Consider the following 15,087-nt stretch of genomic DNA (forward strand, 5'->3'; position numbering starts at 1 on the left):
AAATCCACAGCACAATGAGATTGGGCATGTTTAATCCAGATTTGGAAAATTAAACAATTATCCTGTGTGACTTCTGGAAGCTTGACTCGCAGTTTTCTCCGAGACCTGGGCCAAGTCTGAGAGAGAGAGGCCCACATCCGTAATCCCAACGAGTTTTCGTGATTGCACTACGACCCAGAAATGTTAAAGCAGGACACGCTGGACGGCTTTCTGCCGTTGATGGGTCAACAACGGCATCGGTACATGTGCTTAATGATAAACAGGCCAATGGATTTGGAAGGCCTCTAATGGGAGAGTAATAAGGTATTAGGCAAAAATGAACAAAAGACAATATATTTATTATTAAGTTACCCAGACAGTGTGTGTGTGATGTTGGGATGGACTGCTCAGCAATCATTTAAAGGACTTACAGCTCCACAATCCAAGCTGCTGCACTCTGCAGCTCCATGAACTGTTAGTATTTTTCTTTGTGCTTTTATTTGATGAGTTTCTGTGTAAAATGATATCAAATATTGAATATCGCATGATAAAAGCCGATTATGCTCGTGGGGGGAAACCATACCCTGCAAGTTCAGCTTTCCCATTGCAAAGCTGCTACACTCCTCGTCGCCAGCTCTGTTCTACAATCTGACATTTGTGAAAACAGTCCATGAATTCCTCAAAGGGACAAAGCTGGTCAGTACTGAGGTGTAAAAGCTACTTGGAGCTGGATATGTGCTAAAACACTCTTCTGTGTTGCACAGCGGCAGTGAAACAAGACGACGGCAGCGGCTGAAAAGCGCTGAGTGCATGAGGAGAGAGTCAGATTAGATCTGGGTTAGTGTGCAGGGTGGCGCACTGGGATAATCCCATCGCTGTTCCAGCCCTCCTCTCAGACAGGATGACCTTCACCAGCGCAGGCACAGCATTATTGCAGCCTGTTACTCTATCTGAGTGAAACCTTCTACTGAAGCTGCAGAGATTCTCCAATGTGCAGCATGTTTAGGAAATAATACACAGCAGTCTGTGCTCCCGTATGGAGACAAAAACCCAACAAAATAACATGTTTAGCTACAAGTTTACTTAGTTACTGCTGTGTCTGATAGATTACATGATGAAGGCCAAGTGTCCTCAGGACCCGTGGGATTTAGAGCCCCTGCTTCAGTAAACAGCCATCTGAGTACAATGCATTACAAAAACATCCAACTGTAAAAGATCACTTTGTTATTTGCAGATATATTAAACTGTCTGTTCACTGTTATGCTGATGCAAAGCAAAAGCAGAGAGTCACAATGCTGTCGTGTTCAGCTGCTTTAATGAGTTGTTCTTGGTACTGAACCTCTGTGCATGTACGCTGGAAAAAAGCAGCTTGTGCCAGGATCGTGTAGCCTCTGGAGAGGAGACACAGTCCTACTAGATTTACCTTCATGGGACTGAGCAATAAAGAAGAAGTTGAGTAAGAGGGAACATCAGAGGTTAACCTGGTTCAGGCTTGGATTTACAAAGCCAGTCAATGAAGACTCTTCCAGAATCTTCCAGCAAGTCAGTTGTAGGATTATCAGTGTGAGGCTCATGGAGACACACGGAGCTCTGTGAACATGGTGAACATGCTGACCACAGCCAGCATTACCAAGAACAAGCTCACTGCCACATATTCATTCACAGCGATTTCACAGAAAAGTACTTTTTTAACAATATACTTGAAAAGACTAGCTGACCTAAGATGCTTTGATAATGTCTATCTAGTCCCTGTATATAATGCATTGTAAATAAATACAGATACACAAGACGATCAAAGAAATGTAAGATGATCAAAACGAGAAGAATAAACACTAAAGGACTGAAAGGTGATTCACGATGGCTGTGAATGTACACAAAGACCAGGGGAGGAAACTGTGGAGGACTCAGGACACGACTGTGTTCTGCTGTCTCCCTGAGTGTGGGTGTCCCGCTCCCAGGATTCATAACCTTTCACCTGCATGCATGTTACAACTCAAAGTGCTTTTATTCAAATATATTTGGTAAAAAATCCAATAAAAATGACAGAAATGAACCAGATGATGTAACTTTGCATGTGTTTGATAACTCTCTCTTGAACCAGTAACCCACTTAGGAAGGCTTCTCCAGGCCACAAACGTCCACACTAACTTTAAGAACAAACATTGTTTGATGTCATTTCCTTAATTTCACTTTAGATTATCCCCTCCAACAAGTGTGGGTGTAAACCAGTTAGTCACTGTGACAAACACGTGTTGCTCTCAGCGCTCCGGTCGGCTGCGCAGGGTCCGGCATTCCTTGGGGCCCCTTTCACTCTTGGATAATTACTGCTGCCTTGTGGGAGAGGAGGAAGTGCCAGCGAGAACAAACAAAAGCAAATTAGAGGATGCAAATCCGTGCTTGAGTGAATGTGCTCGATCTATGGTTTCAATAGGCCTGTGCAATGACTGTTGGCTGAAATCCAAGCCTTGTTTTCATTTATCACAAAAAATTCAAAATTGATCCCTTTGTTATTATTTAGGAATCTTACAGACAAACCTGAGTGCTCTAAGCAGCGCTGGTCCTGGTGGGTAAATAAAAGCTGTGACTTTTTACCAGATTTTACAAACAATAGGAATGTTTCTACCCATAGAGACACAATGTACCCATTCATAGCTCTGACAGAACGGCGTGTTCATACTCTGAAGGATTACACAGACGACAGATTATTACACACAGCATTTTTTCTACTGACAGCTTAACTTTGGGGAAAGTGCTGCTTTCATTGGTCTAACATCAAAATCTGATGCCATCCTTTTTATTCTAGCACAGGGACATTGTGTACATACACAGTGCTCAATAATTATGTTCCTGAAAGGTGGTTTCCAATATTTACATCAATTGCCCAGTACAATTGTTTGGCTCTGTAAGGGGGGGTCTCCTAAATAGAAATACTTCTCACTGCCATCGCTCGCACTGACAACATGAACGTATACAGGCAAAGATGTATGAGGATCTAAATATGACATTACTTTGGACCTCTGACCTCTTCTTCAAGGCCAAATAAGGTCACACTTTCATAACTATGATCTACTTTTACATTTCACATCTGCTTTTCTTTCAAGTTCACACAGAAATGATTTGATCTTTAAAGGAAGTTTCGTTAAGAGAAAGAGAATGAGCTGCTTAGTTAGCTAGAAATGTAGGGGAGACCGGGGATAGTTGTAACGTGGGTCAGTTGTAACACTTCCAATTTCTCCAATCAGGGCTAAGTTTCAAATGATGTGACTCATCCTGTGCATGCCCAACTCAGTTCTGCTATCACATGTGAAAAATCAGCACATTTTGTCAAACACAGACAATTTAACACGAAAAAAAGTAATTTGTATGCCAAAAAGTAAGTTTTTCTACTTTATTTCTATCTGCTTTGCAGTTAAACTCATCAAACTTAAATTATGTTATTTGTATGTCTATGGGGATATATTCTGTGTAGGTCTTTAGTGCTAATGTTTTAGCCGTTGGCTGTAATGTTAGCTAGTTCATGGCTATAGGAGTCTGGGTCAGTTGTAACAGCAACAGTCTGGGTCAGTTGTAACAATAATGCAGATGTTACAACTTACCACACTATTACTTTAACTTATATTAAACAAGTTGGGGCAACGACATCAGCAGAGAGAGGTTCACTGGTCATTTGTATATGCGGTTAATGCCATTGGCAACACAATTCCTCCACTGTTTGTGTTCCCACACATACATTATGCAGACCACTGTGTCAGAGATGGACCAGTAGGAAGTACTGGTAGTGGAAATAAGTCAGGATGGGTGCAAGAAACAGATTTCCTCATCTTTCTGAAGCACTTTGCAAACCACACCAAGGTAAGCCATGATAAAAAGTAATGGAATTGCGATGCTGGTGAACAACTACATTTTTTCAGCTTCATTGTTATGTTCAAAATTGGTGCAAGAGTTGTAGGTTATAATGCCCACTGAGCCAATGAGGCCAAACTCAAGGAAGACCAACCAAAATTAATGAAATATTCAGTTGCAGAAAATTCCATAATTTGTCTTTTTTGGGGGGTCAAATGAGCTTGCAAAGAAAAGCGTCTGGACTTCTTTAAGTTGCTTGAAGACGTTTCACCTCTCATCCGAGAAGCTTCTTCAGTTCTAAGGTCAAATGGTGGAGAGTCCCAGATATAAACCTAGTGGGAGTGACCCCCCACAGAGGGACAAAAGGACCCCCTGATGATCCTCTAATCGCCTGAGCCAAGGTGTGAAACTGGGCGTGGGTCCCAATCAGCCAGAGTTTCGGGTGTGTTCATTGTGAAACCTGGCCCCACCTTTATCGGACTAGAACTGAAGAAGCTTCTCGGATGAGAGGTGAAACGTCTTCAAGCAACTTAAAGAAGTCCAGACGCTTTTCTTTGCAAGCTCCTTTGACTACGATGACCTGGATGACTGTTGCAGAAAATTCCATAATTTGTCTTTTTTGGGGGGTTGGAATATGTTCAAAAGTTAGATTTCTGCATTCTGTCACACACACACATAGTTGCATAAATGGCTCTAAGTGCATTCATGTGTTGAATAAACAAAGATTACATGTTAATGTTTTGTTAGTACCCTTATTTCATTTTGTTACATTTCACCCCGGGATATGTTACAACTAACCCAGACTATGGGGTTAATTGTAACATTTCACTCTTTGTGTTTGAGGCCATACCATGCAATGGGTAATTGTGCTGTGGAGAATATAGCTGCACTATTTAATAGCCGAGACATGTAAATACTTTGCATTACATTTTGAATCCACTACCTTAAAAGAGCTCCAATTTACAGAGAGAAATGTCAAAAATGTTACAACTATCCCCGGTCTCCCCTACTGTAGTACATAATAGACTTAAGTTATTCATGTCCAGTTATTAACAAACTAAACTAACCAATAACTTCATTGCTAATGTATTATACAAAATAAAATGGGAAATGACAAAAGCCTCCACTTTGCACTTGTTTTTACTGGAATACAAACTTCTTAAAGTACGTTTAAAAAGATCAAAGAAAACTAAACATATAAATATACAATAATATTTCCTGAAAAATAAATACTCAGAGAGTGAGCTGCCTCAGCGGCGGTCTGCACTCTCTGAGTATTTCTTGTTATATATATAAAAAATATATAATTACATAGAATCTGTTAGTCCCACTGGTTCTCAGCACTGACTGAGTGACAGTTAAGGGCAGCAGAGGTTGTATGCAACATTTTAATCCTTTTGGGAATCAGAGGAATTTCATTTCATTAGATGATTTCTATTCTTGTGTGTTTGTCAGGCTGTTTGCTTTCTGCAGAGTCTCACCTGTGGCCGAAGCCAGCGTCCTGTCATCACGTTCCTGAGGCCCTGGGTGATGAGATCTCCAAAACTGTCAAGCAGGCATCAGTCATAAAGCAGGATGAAGGGGTTGGTATGACGGGAACAATGTGTCTCCGGCCCCGGTGGCATCCCTCCAGCTGCTCGCGACCCGATGCACCTCCTGAAGGAGGAAACCACAGAGCACTGAGGTGGCTTTTCAGTCCCACTCGAGGCTGAAAGCACCAACAGGTTTGTCTTTCTTTTAATCTGATTACAGCGGTGGGTGGATTGGAAAAGCTCAAATACACAGAAGGGCTGGAAAAGTCTGGACACACAGGAAATCTGTTGCAGTGGTGGAAGAACAGGTAAACCTCTTAGAACAGACAGGAATAGAACAAAGAGGAGTACAGAGAGATTTAGTTATCCGGAGACAGACGGCACGTAATCCGGTTATTTGTTTTTGTCCCAAAAATAACAAGACAGTAAGTCATGCTATCCTTCCTCAAACATGTGGGTAGGTTTAAATATTAGTTTAGATCCAGAATTTTAAAAAATAAAATAAACAGACATTTCCTTCCCCAGCATCTCTGATGCATCAGACTGATCATCTGATCAACTGACTGTTGTTGGTTTACTGGAGCCTTCCACAAACTGTTGTTTATGCTCTCTGCTGTTATCACTGTAACACATTTCTCTGCTCAGTGTCACAGGGGACCACACTGGATTTAATCGTTGTGCTGTATTTTGGATATATGGATCATCTGACTGATCATAAATATTGATCAGACTGACGACAAATTCCTTTTTCTTAAAAAAGAAAATACAATAAAATAAATCTGGTGTCCTGTAAGACATAGTCATGGTGACCAAACGCTTACCTAAATTATGTATACACATATCCATTACAAGGTTGAGCAACATTGCAGAATCATATTTGACTACATGAAATAAAGATATAGTATCTACGGACAAATATGAATGAGTTCTTCCTCACAAACAAGTCTCATGCAGTATTTTTAAACTGAACACTTTCATTTTTGTTGTGTGTATCTTATGATTTAATTAATTTTGTTGAGTTTTTTGTTATTGCTATTTTTAAAGAACTTTTTGTTTCAAGGGAGCTGGAATTTTATTTTTTAAAGCTTTCCGGTTCTACCTCGTATTCCATCCGATAGTTCTAGGAACCGTCCTCTTTGTTCCGGCGTTACTCGAGCAAACATGGCGGCGGAAGGAGATGTCGATTTGGACTTGGAAGCCGAGGAAAACTGCACCGGGAAGCCGGCAGAGAAGCCTCGGAAACATGACAGCGGGGCCGCTGATTTGGAGAGAGTGACAGACTACGCGGAGGAGAAGGAAATCTCCAGCTCTGATTTAGAAACGGTGAGAGCAGCGGGCTAACGTTAGCACCGGAAACATGCGGTCCGTGCTGCCGTCGTTTCCCGCACAGCGTCACTGACACAGAACCAAGTCTAGTGTGTTTGGTGTGTAGCTTGTGTTTTATACACACTTGATCTGCACGAGTTTTGCCTGTTTTCATGCTAGTAGCTAACGTTTGCGCAATTATGTAACGTGAGTGATAAACTCGGTAACTAATTGCTTCGTGGCTCGCCAGGTAAATCCGCACACCGGTTTTCTTTAAAACAAGTAAAATATGTTTTTTTAAAAAAGACACGACAGCCTCACAGCTGAGACAGCATGCTGCACATAGAACAGCAGCGTTATAGAGAGCGCACATGTCCTGTCAGGCTTCTGTTTTTAAATGTCTCTCATTAGCTCCGGTATGAAAAACGAAAACCTTTCAAACGTTAGGGACGTAATCACAATCCCCTAAAGTTGATTCTGTCCATCTGCACGTGGGAGAAACGTTTTGTCACTCATCCAGGTAACTTCCTCATTCTCAGCTGACTGCAGGTTTCAACCTTTTGGGGATTTCCTTCCCTGGATGATTGAGCGACGTAATCACAACTTCAAAGTAATTGCTCTCCCATTATGAGGCACATCTAGTAATCAAATAGGGTTCACCTCACTGATGCCTGCATCAGAAAATAGTAAAATGCTGCCTGACATCATTTTCCAAGCCCACTCCACCGCAGCGCCTCCTGAAGACCTTCAGGTTATATTTCGACCTAAAGGAAAAAATTAACTACTGCACACTAACTCACGATATGATAGAGCAGCACGGAGTGAGGCCAGAGAAGTATTTCAGTTTTTCTCACCTTGAAACCTTGTTTCTTGACAAAATACCAATAATTAACGCCTTTTGGATAAATGCACATTTTAATATTCATTCGTAAACATTGTGTGTGGCACACACAAATATTTGTGGTGCTTCCTAATGAGTGGTGACGTGGCTAGATTATTCCCATCATTTGTGCGACCGTCTGTTGGTGTTTGAGTCATGAAATGTGTACGCACTGTACACTTTGAGTTGTGAGCAGGACTTTATTTACTTGTAACATTTACTATTTAAAAAAAATCATTAATTTGTGGGACAAAATGCTTGGATATGTAGAACAGAGATTGTCTGGGTTGCGACATTCTTCATGTTTGACACACAGGAAGGTGAAAACCATATAAATGCTATAAACAGTGTTTCCTGTCACAGGCCATGTCAGTGATTGGAGACAGAAGGTCGCGGGAACAGAAAGCCAAGCAGGAGAGGTAAGAGCAGCTTCATCTGTAACTGAAGTGTTGGCTCCTTGTTGCCTCAGTCACTGTAAAAGACCCAGGAGAGTCGCGATGTTTTATTTATTCCTGCTTTCAGAGAAAAGGAGTTGGCCAAAGTCACCATCAAGAGAGAGGACGTAGAGCTAATTGTAAGTTGTTGTTTTTAATTATTATATTATTTATTTTACTCTTTTTGTGTATTAATCCATTTAGCTGTTATACAACCACACAAATGCTGGTTCACTACATGGTCTAAAGCATAGGTGTCAAACTCTGGCCCGCAGCCTAATTACATTTGGCCCGCGAAGCCATACCACATTACTATTAGAGCTGGCCTACTGGTATTATACAGCTAATATATATATTTTTTATTATTAAGCTTTGCTTGTTCCAAATTCAGTTTTTCAGCGAAACTTGTTTGAGTCCATAAGAAAAGATTCATTTTTATATCTGGAGGAAGATTTTTTTTTTAATAAATATTAATGTTAGCCCGCGACTTGTTCCAGTTTTGAATTTTGGCCCACTGTGTATTTGAGTTTGACACCCCTGGTCTAAAGTATGTGGACACTAACGCCGTGTGACCCAAACCCAAAAAGTTGATTCCGTTTTTTAGTTGTGGTGAAAATGATAAATGAGCATCTTGGACCAGAATCAAAAACACTTCTATTGATAATTGACAAAAATCAGATCTCAGCGATCTGAAAGTAGCAGAATTCCTAAAAGCTTCACTTGAAACGATTAGAACTGGAATTCCTTTCCTTTGATTTCCCAGGTGATCGCAGCGTATGAGCCTGGCTCTACAGTGGAGTAGTTCCTTCACACAGTCACTACATGTGTGCACATATGACTTATGTTACCTTATTAAGTCCCGACTATTATTGTAAATTGGTGATCTAAAAATAAAATTCAAGTTGGACCAGTGCTGTCTAACGTTTGTTGATTGGAGCATTGGTAATGGAAACTATCAAATATTAAACCTAGGTTTTAAATTACATCAGTGTCCTGAGCCAAACTGTAGTTTTTATAAAACCAGTTGTCTTTACGCTTCTTTTGGTGTCCAGATGTCTGAGATGGAGATTTCGAGGGCCGTGGCTGAGCGCAGTCTGAGGGAACACATGGGGAACGTGGTGGAAGCTCTGGTGGCTCTGACCAACTGAACAAACATGACTGACACTGGACTGCTTCATTAGGCTCATCGGTCACGCTGGGTGGTTAAACTGTCGTGGTGTCACCTTGACAGTTGTTTTTGTGTTTTTGTTTTTTAAATAAAAGTTGACATTTGGCTTCTTTCATGTCCATTTATGAAAAAAGAAAACACACTGCTTTATTGAAATAGTCATCAAACATCAGTAAACAACACCGAGGAAAAAGGAACGAGTCAGTGGGAGACTGTGTGTACTAAATGTTGAATTTACAAAATTACATAAGCCATCGTCCAATGACATAGAAACCTCTTTTTGATGGTTTTACAGCTGAAATCCCACCAGCTGCATCTCCTGTAGATTTCATGGAGCCAGCAGTCCATCTGCTGATTTCCTTCCACGTCATAGTCCAGAAAAACAGACCATCAGGCTGCAGCTCAGTCTCTCAAAGTCTTTACAGCTGCACCGTGGGCCTGCTCATATCCTCTTCATGTGCATCTTAAGTCTTCCTCTTCTTCACGGTGGGCCGGTCAAACACGTCCCTCACGCCTGCTGCCTTCTGCTTGAAGAACTTGGTGTTCTGAGCGCTCTCTTGAGCCCAGGCAGAGTCGAACGACGTGGTGTCCTGGTCCACCAGGTGGGTGTACTTTGTGCGTCCAGACCGACCAAAGTTTTTCACCTTTGCAGGAAACACAAGCCAGAAAAGATCAGAGAGCCCCGTGATTGAAGAGAAAAAGAAACTTTTTTTTTCCTATTGCCTGAATAAGATGCACTGTTATTGTCTCTACTGCTCTGTGCAGCACAAGAGGTTCTCTCAGCTGTCAGCACATGTGAGAAGAAGTCAGTGGAAGCAGCAGGTCAAAGACGACTCTTTAGTCATTAAAGCTTCAAAACAAGTACTGATTTATGAAAACGCACTAATAAACAGATGCAGATTAACAATAAAGTGCACCAAGTAAGCAGGTCCAAGCTAGATGGAGTGCTGAAACACCCGCAGCACACAAGGACATTTAATTTCACAACATAGCCGTCCAAATGTCTTCAGAACAACAAGACACAAATGTAAAAACATGGTTAAGTGTTTACATCCTCCTCTCTAAGGTTCCAACTACATCTCCTGAGAAACAGCACAAACACCTGAAAACCATTTAACCTTATTTTTCATATGAACACAACGCTGTTATAACAATGTTCAGTGAAACAGTCCAGGCTACGATGAAGATGAGGAAAAAGCAAACGCCACTGACCTGCATAACTTTGGGTAGGATGGTTTTGTTGAAGTGATCCTCCAGAGTAGGTGCACTGAAATCTCTCTTGTACACGTCCTCCTCCTCGTCCTGCAAAAGAAAAACACATCCTGACACTTAGACTTATCGCTGACATCATCAGCTAATATCCTGCAGCTTGGATCGATGAGCCAGAAGGTCAGAGATGTTACGACTATAAAAGCGTTTTGGTGTAAAAAAAAAAAAAAGTCAGGACATTTTAAAAAGCTCACTGATACAAGAGTTTGCTGTTGAGGACAAAACAGTACAGGCCTGGTGCTTGTTTAAAGTTCACATCCACAAGGATTACATGCATCTCCTGCACTGTGTGCAGTGCATATATCCTGCTTTTTTCAGACAGTACCACCAGCCCACTGAAGCTCAGCATCCCTGTGTGCACGCACATAACATACACAAAATATCCAACATGTACTCAACTTTACTGAAAATCATTTTATCATCTGTCTCTGGTTGATTAAACTAAACTACAGTCACCTGACCTTTGGCACACAAATCCAAATTAATTCATTTCTAGGTGAACTAACTCGGCTTTACTCAACTACATGCAGGTAAATGCACAGAAAGTATTTGGTGCAAAGAGATCCTCCTCAAATAGTTTGATTAAAAAATACAAGAAAAGGGGGATGGAAATCAAGAAATTCATTCAAAGGTAAGTCATATAATGAGAAATTAAAGTATTATTGCTTTGCTACATGTAACAAATGTTTTAGGTTCTTAGGAGAAACTCAGCAGAAAAGCCCTGGGACATTTGGGGGAAGCTCAGTTAGATGGTGCAGCTAGACTGAAGCACTGTGGTGACTCACCATGAAGAAGGCTCCTCTGTGGTAGTACTTCTGGAGGAACTTGTATTTGCCTTTGGTGGCTTTGTTGGTGACGACCTTGCCGTTGTTGCGCAGCTCGGCCCTACGCTCCTCCTCAGTCAAGCTGTGGAATCTCTCGATTTCAGACTTCTCCTTCTCGAAGCTGAGAACAAATAACACTCATGATCTCTTCTCTGGATGTTCCTTTATCACAAATTTATTTTCAGTCACTCAAACTAGTGTTTACTTACGCTTCTCGTGCCTCTCTGTCCCTTTTGATGCGCTTCAGCTCTCTGACTTTCCAGGCTTCGTATTCCTCCTCCTCGTTCTCTCCATCGGTGTCCAGAGCGTCCAGAGCAGCCAGCGTGCGCCGGTTCTCCTCAAACTCCTTCTTGGCCTCTTCCTCCACGATCTTGAGGGTATAGCGCCGTCGCTCCTCCGCCTGCCTCTTCGCTTCGGCCTCCAACTCTCTCTGCCTCTGCTCCTCTGCTTCACGCTCTGCCACTGTGACTCTCTCTTTTCTGTGGAGAAAACAGTTCATGTGCTCGTTAATGTTAAGGGCCTGGTATTCAGGCCGGTGTTGTTGTGATCTGCTTCCATCTAAAACACAAAAGCGCACTGCAGCTTTAACAGGAATAAAGTGTTCAGGAGTTACTTTGACAGAAACGTTCGGCTCTGCTCGAGCTCTTTCCAAACACATTTTTGAGTGTGAACAGCTCCAGACTGTACTGCATGTTTCCAAATGACATGACTGTTCTGGATAAATGAGACACAGCACACTTGATAAAAGACTCATCATTCACTCATGTTTTCTCCATGCTGTTAATTTTCGTTCCTTCAGTAATGCAAGCAGACACTTCTTGTGTGTCTTGATCTGTCAACATTCTGCACAGAAAACTGACCGTCGCATGTCTGCGACTGATAAATACGGTCTTTGGATTTACGTTGTTCTACAAACTTTCATCTCGTACTTGCGGATGAAGACAGGTTTGAGCCGCGGCTCTGCTTCGTCCTCGCTGTCGGTGTATTCCTCGTATTCAGACTCCATCTCCGACTCGTCTCCTGATTTCCCCTCTTCCTCCACCTCCATGACCTCCATCTCTTCATTCTTTCTATCCAAGGCTCGCTGACGCATCATTGCTCGCCTCCTCTCGATTTCCTGTAAGTGACCAGAAGAAAAGAAACATGTCTTAGTACAAACAGGTGAAGAAAAAAAAAAAAACTGACAAATTTAAGCTTTGAGGCACCTCATCATCCACTTCTTCTTCCTCCTCCTCTTCATCTTCACTGCTCTCCTCTCGCTGTGGGTGCCACGTGCCTTCATCAGAGTCTTCGCTGCTCTCAACCACAACTTCAGGCTCTGCTATCTGTCTGTGTCTTGCAAGCCTGAGGACAAACAGGCACAAATCATGTTCACGTCAGCTTTCCAACACGATCGTTTTGGTGAACTTGAATCAGATTGTAAACGCTGGGCGCCACCTCTCTTCCACGTCCTCAGAGACACGGTTTAGCAAACGCCTGAGACGTGGATCAGAGACGTCCTCCTCCTCCAGCTCCACCTCTGGCTCCATTTCTTTTCCCTTCTTCACAAACTGGAAGTCTTCTTCTTCTTCATCAGACGACTCCATCGGCGCGTAGTCAGGGCGTTTACCCGACACATACCTTTTCACCTTCACCTTCTCCATGGAGAGTTCACCTGGCACACAGAGACACACAATCCTCTTAATCACACTTGAACCTACGTAAAGTTTTCCGATTGGGAATACCAGCTCAGCACAACCACAAATAATACCAACTTTGCAGTTTCTCATTTTAATGTTTAGCTAAGACCAAGTCATAAATATCATCATTTATTACTGCTAAATAAATCATGACATGACAAACTGATCACCAGAAAACTGCTCGACATAATGATTTAATACCTTTCTCAAAGGACATGCAAATCATAAAAAGTCATCTTAAAAGTACCTAAACCTGAATTGATTTAATATTATACAATACTGGTAACCCCAAATGAATGATTACACAGTTTGTTTTTCAGTTATTATTTAAGTCACTTCTAATATCCAATTTCTTTGTATGTAGCAAATCTAGTAAAAACCTTTAAAAAAATACTTTTATTAATCAACGAATCCACTGACATGAAGCATAATTTTAATTCAGAACAATTTTCTTCTTCTTCTAAGTAAGAAATAAACCCACCTTTTCTTAAGCACACGTGACATCAAACTGAGTGTATTTACATGTATATATTAGTGCTATTTCTTACATTTGTAAACTCTGCAACATATTGTATTATTTAATTAGTTTAGTCTGTTGCTGTCTTGGAGCAACTGTAACCCACATAATTTCCTTGGGGAGTAATAAATTATTCTGATTCCGACTTTGGGGTCACTGGTCTTTAAGTAACTGCAATGCCTGACAGTGCTGGTGTCTGTGTATTTACGTCCTCACTGGCTTCAGGCCGCTCGCAACACGCTGATGCGGACAGTTTTTTCTACTCTTGACTCTGTATTATGTCACACAAAGGAAATATCCCCAACTGGGTCATGTCACCTGCTCTAAAAACCTTCTGTTTAGGAAGACCAGCCAATGAAAACCTTTGGCTTAAAGACGAAGGAGCTCGTTTAACACAGAGTGGACTGAGAGTTAATCTGAAGTGTAAATCGTGCAAACCACAAACCGCAATAAAAACGTGGCTCTGTTTTAATGCAACTCCACTCTGAGGCCGCAGGTAGTGCAGGATCCCATCAGGTTTATTGAGACCCGTTATCCAACTACAACACTACAGATATGTAGACGAAGATAATTTTGTAACATGTTCCGTCAATTCTTAAATTGTTACAGCCAGGACACTCATGTTATTAAATTAAGTAAAAAATAAAAAGTACAGTCCAATTTTTTCCAGCATATATCTTCGTACATAAATTTACTATCAGCTTTGCTACTCCAGCTAGCTAGCTTAGCACGCAGCTAACACCCTTCTTGCTAACCGCACAAGCTCACCTTTTTCATTCCGGACCGGCACGGCTCCGGCCGTGGACTGGATCGGTGGAAGCTTCATGTTTAGGGCTTCGCGACTAGACATGACTGCCCGGTCGACGATATGCAACCGTACAAAGATTTAAAAAATGAGTATTTCACTTTGACAAAACGAATTCCTCGTCGTCGCTCAAATCAAACGGAAGTTTGACACAATCGGCGAACGGACAGGAAGTAAATTTGCTCCGACAGTTCTTCCGCCGGTAAGCGGTGACTGTGTACATTTCACTTTAATACAGAAGATAGGAAGTATTTGGTTTACACAGGAAATATGTTTCCGAAAAATGAAAAGTTAACTTTCTAAAACAGGGAAGGGTGAAAGTGAATGTTAATATTCTGAAACGCTCTGCAGGCTGCTGAGCTAAACACATTCATTCTTTTTATACGAATATATCAAATTATTGTTTTCTTGGTTAAAAAGTAGAATAATTTCAAATAATCCCATGTTTTAAATGTGGACATGTAACATGTAAAGGAGTCACTAAAACTCTTAAATCATCTTTAATGAAGTAGAGTTATCAGGTCGCTTCAAGAGAAAAAATGCAAATGACCTACATCTCCTTGTTGTTTTATATTAGCTTATTTATTTTCTGTTAAAGAAAATTACTGAGCATCCTGGCTTTCTTCAATGGATTCAAATATAACCAATAACATGTATAGTGAAAAACACTTTGTGCCAAATTGTTTGCTTTGTGTAAGGCTGTCCTAATGTGTGTTATATCTAAATAGGCTTCTTTTTTTTTTTTTTTTCTTTTTAAACGCACCATCACAGTCCACAAGCTACAATTACCAAATGGGGAGTAGTATCTTTTACTTTTTCATTATTACTAAACACCACAACATCAGACACTCG

At 41.3% G+C, this 15,087-nt stretch overlaps 3 protein-coding genes across 4 annotated transcripts in view; 1 reads left to right on the forward strand and 2 right to left on the reverse strand.

The window, feature by feature from the left end:
• The window catches only part of serinc4 (serine incorporator 4), a 30,488-nt gene extending 23,957 nt beyond the window's left edge, over positions 1-6,531 (reverse strand). The window contains exons 1-2 of one of the 2 annotated variants that reach the window (XM_042226862.1): positions 6,454-6,531; positions 5,304-5,478 (exon numbers count right to left, since the gene is read on the reverse strand). In XM_042226862.1, coding sequence (XP_042082796.1) covers positions 5,304-5,330 — 27 coding nt within the window. In that variant the 5' untranslated portion in view covers positions 5,331-5,478; positions 6,454-6,531. Of the gene's footprint in view, positions 1-5,303; positions 5,542-6,453 lie in introns of those variants that run through there. The other variant, XM_014338638.2, reaches the window with a different exon arrangement.
• Positions 6,466-9,251, forward strand: hypk (huntingtin interacting protein K). The gene is made up of 4 exons (XM_005937930.3): positions 6,466-6,677; positions 7,903-7,958; positions 8,062-8,113; positions 9,026-9,251. The coding sequence occupies exons 1-4, from the start codon at positions 6,516-6,518 to the stop codon at positions 9,119-9,121; spliced, it is 366 nt and encodes a 121-aa protein (XP_005937992.1). The 5' UTR covers positions 6,466-6,515; the 3' UTR covers positions 9,122-9,251.
• Positions 9,249-14,414, reverse strand: mfap1 (microfibril associated protein 1). The gene is made up of 8 exons (XM_005937921.3): positions 14,199-14,414; positions 12,672-12,888; positions 12,440-12,578; positions 12,164-12,351; positions 11,444-11,713; positions 11,196-11,355; positions 10,354-10,443; positions 9,249-9,785 (listed from the first exon to the last, which is right to left on the reverse strand). Exons 1-8 carry the CDS (start codon positions 14,278-14,280, stop codon positions 9,606-9,608), a joined length of 1,326 nt encoding a protein of 441 aa, XP_005937983.1. The 5' UTR covers positions 14,281-14,414; the 3' UTR covers positions 9,249-9,605.
• Between the last annotated feature and the right edge of the window lie 673 nt (positions 14,415-15,087).

The sequence above is a fragment of the Haplochromis burtoni genome, unplaced genomic scaffold, assembly GCF_018398535.1.
Source record: "Haplochromis burtoni strain Fernald_Lab_line unplaced genomic scaffold, NCSU_Asbu1 Contig_231, whole genome shotgun sequence".
NCBI classification, from domain to species: Eukaryota; Metazoa; Chordata; class Actinopteri; order Cichliformes; family Cichlidae; genus Haplochromis; species Haplochromis burtoni.

Coding starts and splice junctions, on each gene's coding strand:
- hypk (XM_005937930.3), top strand. CDS start 6,516: ATGGCGGCGGAAGGAGATGTCGATTTGGACTTGGAAGCCGAGGAAAAC. Junction 6,678..7,902: donor CCAGCTCTGATTTAGAAACG/GTGAGAGCAGCG, acceptor TTCCTGTCACAG/GCCATGTCAGTGATTGGAGA. Junction 8,114..9,025: donor GAGAGGACGTAGAGCTAATT/GTAAGTTGTTGT, acceptor TTTGGTGTCCAG/ATGTCTGAGATGGAGATTTC.
- mfap1 (XM_005937921.3), bottom strand. CDS start 14,280: ATGTCTAGTCGCGAAGCCCTAAACATGAAGCTTCCACCGATCCAGTCC. Junction 12,352..12,439: donor AAGAAGAAGTGGATGATGAG/GTGCCTCAAAGC, acceptor GGTCACTTACAG/GAAATCGAGAGGAGGCGAGC. Junction 9,786..10,353: donor TCCTACCCAAAGTTATGCAG/GTCAGTGGCGTT, acceptor TTTCCTGCAAAG/GTGAAAAACTTTGGTCGGTC.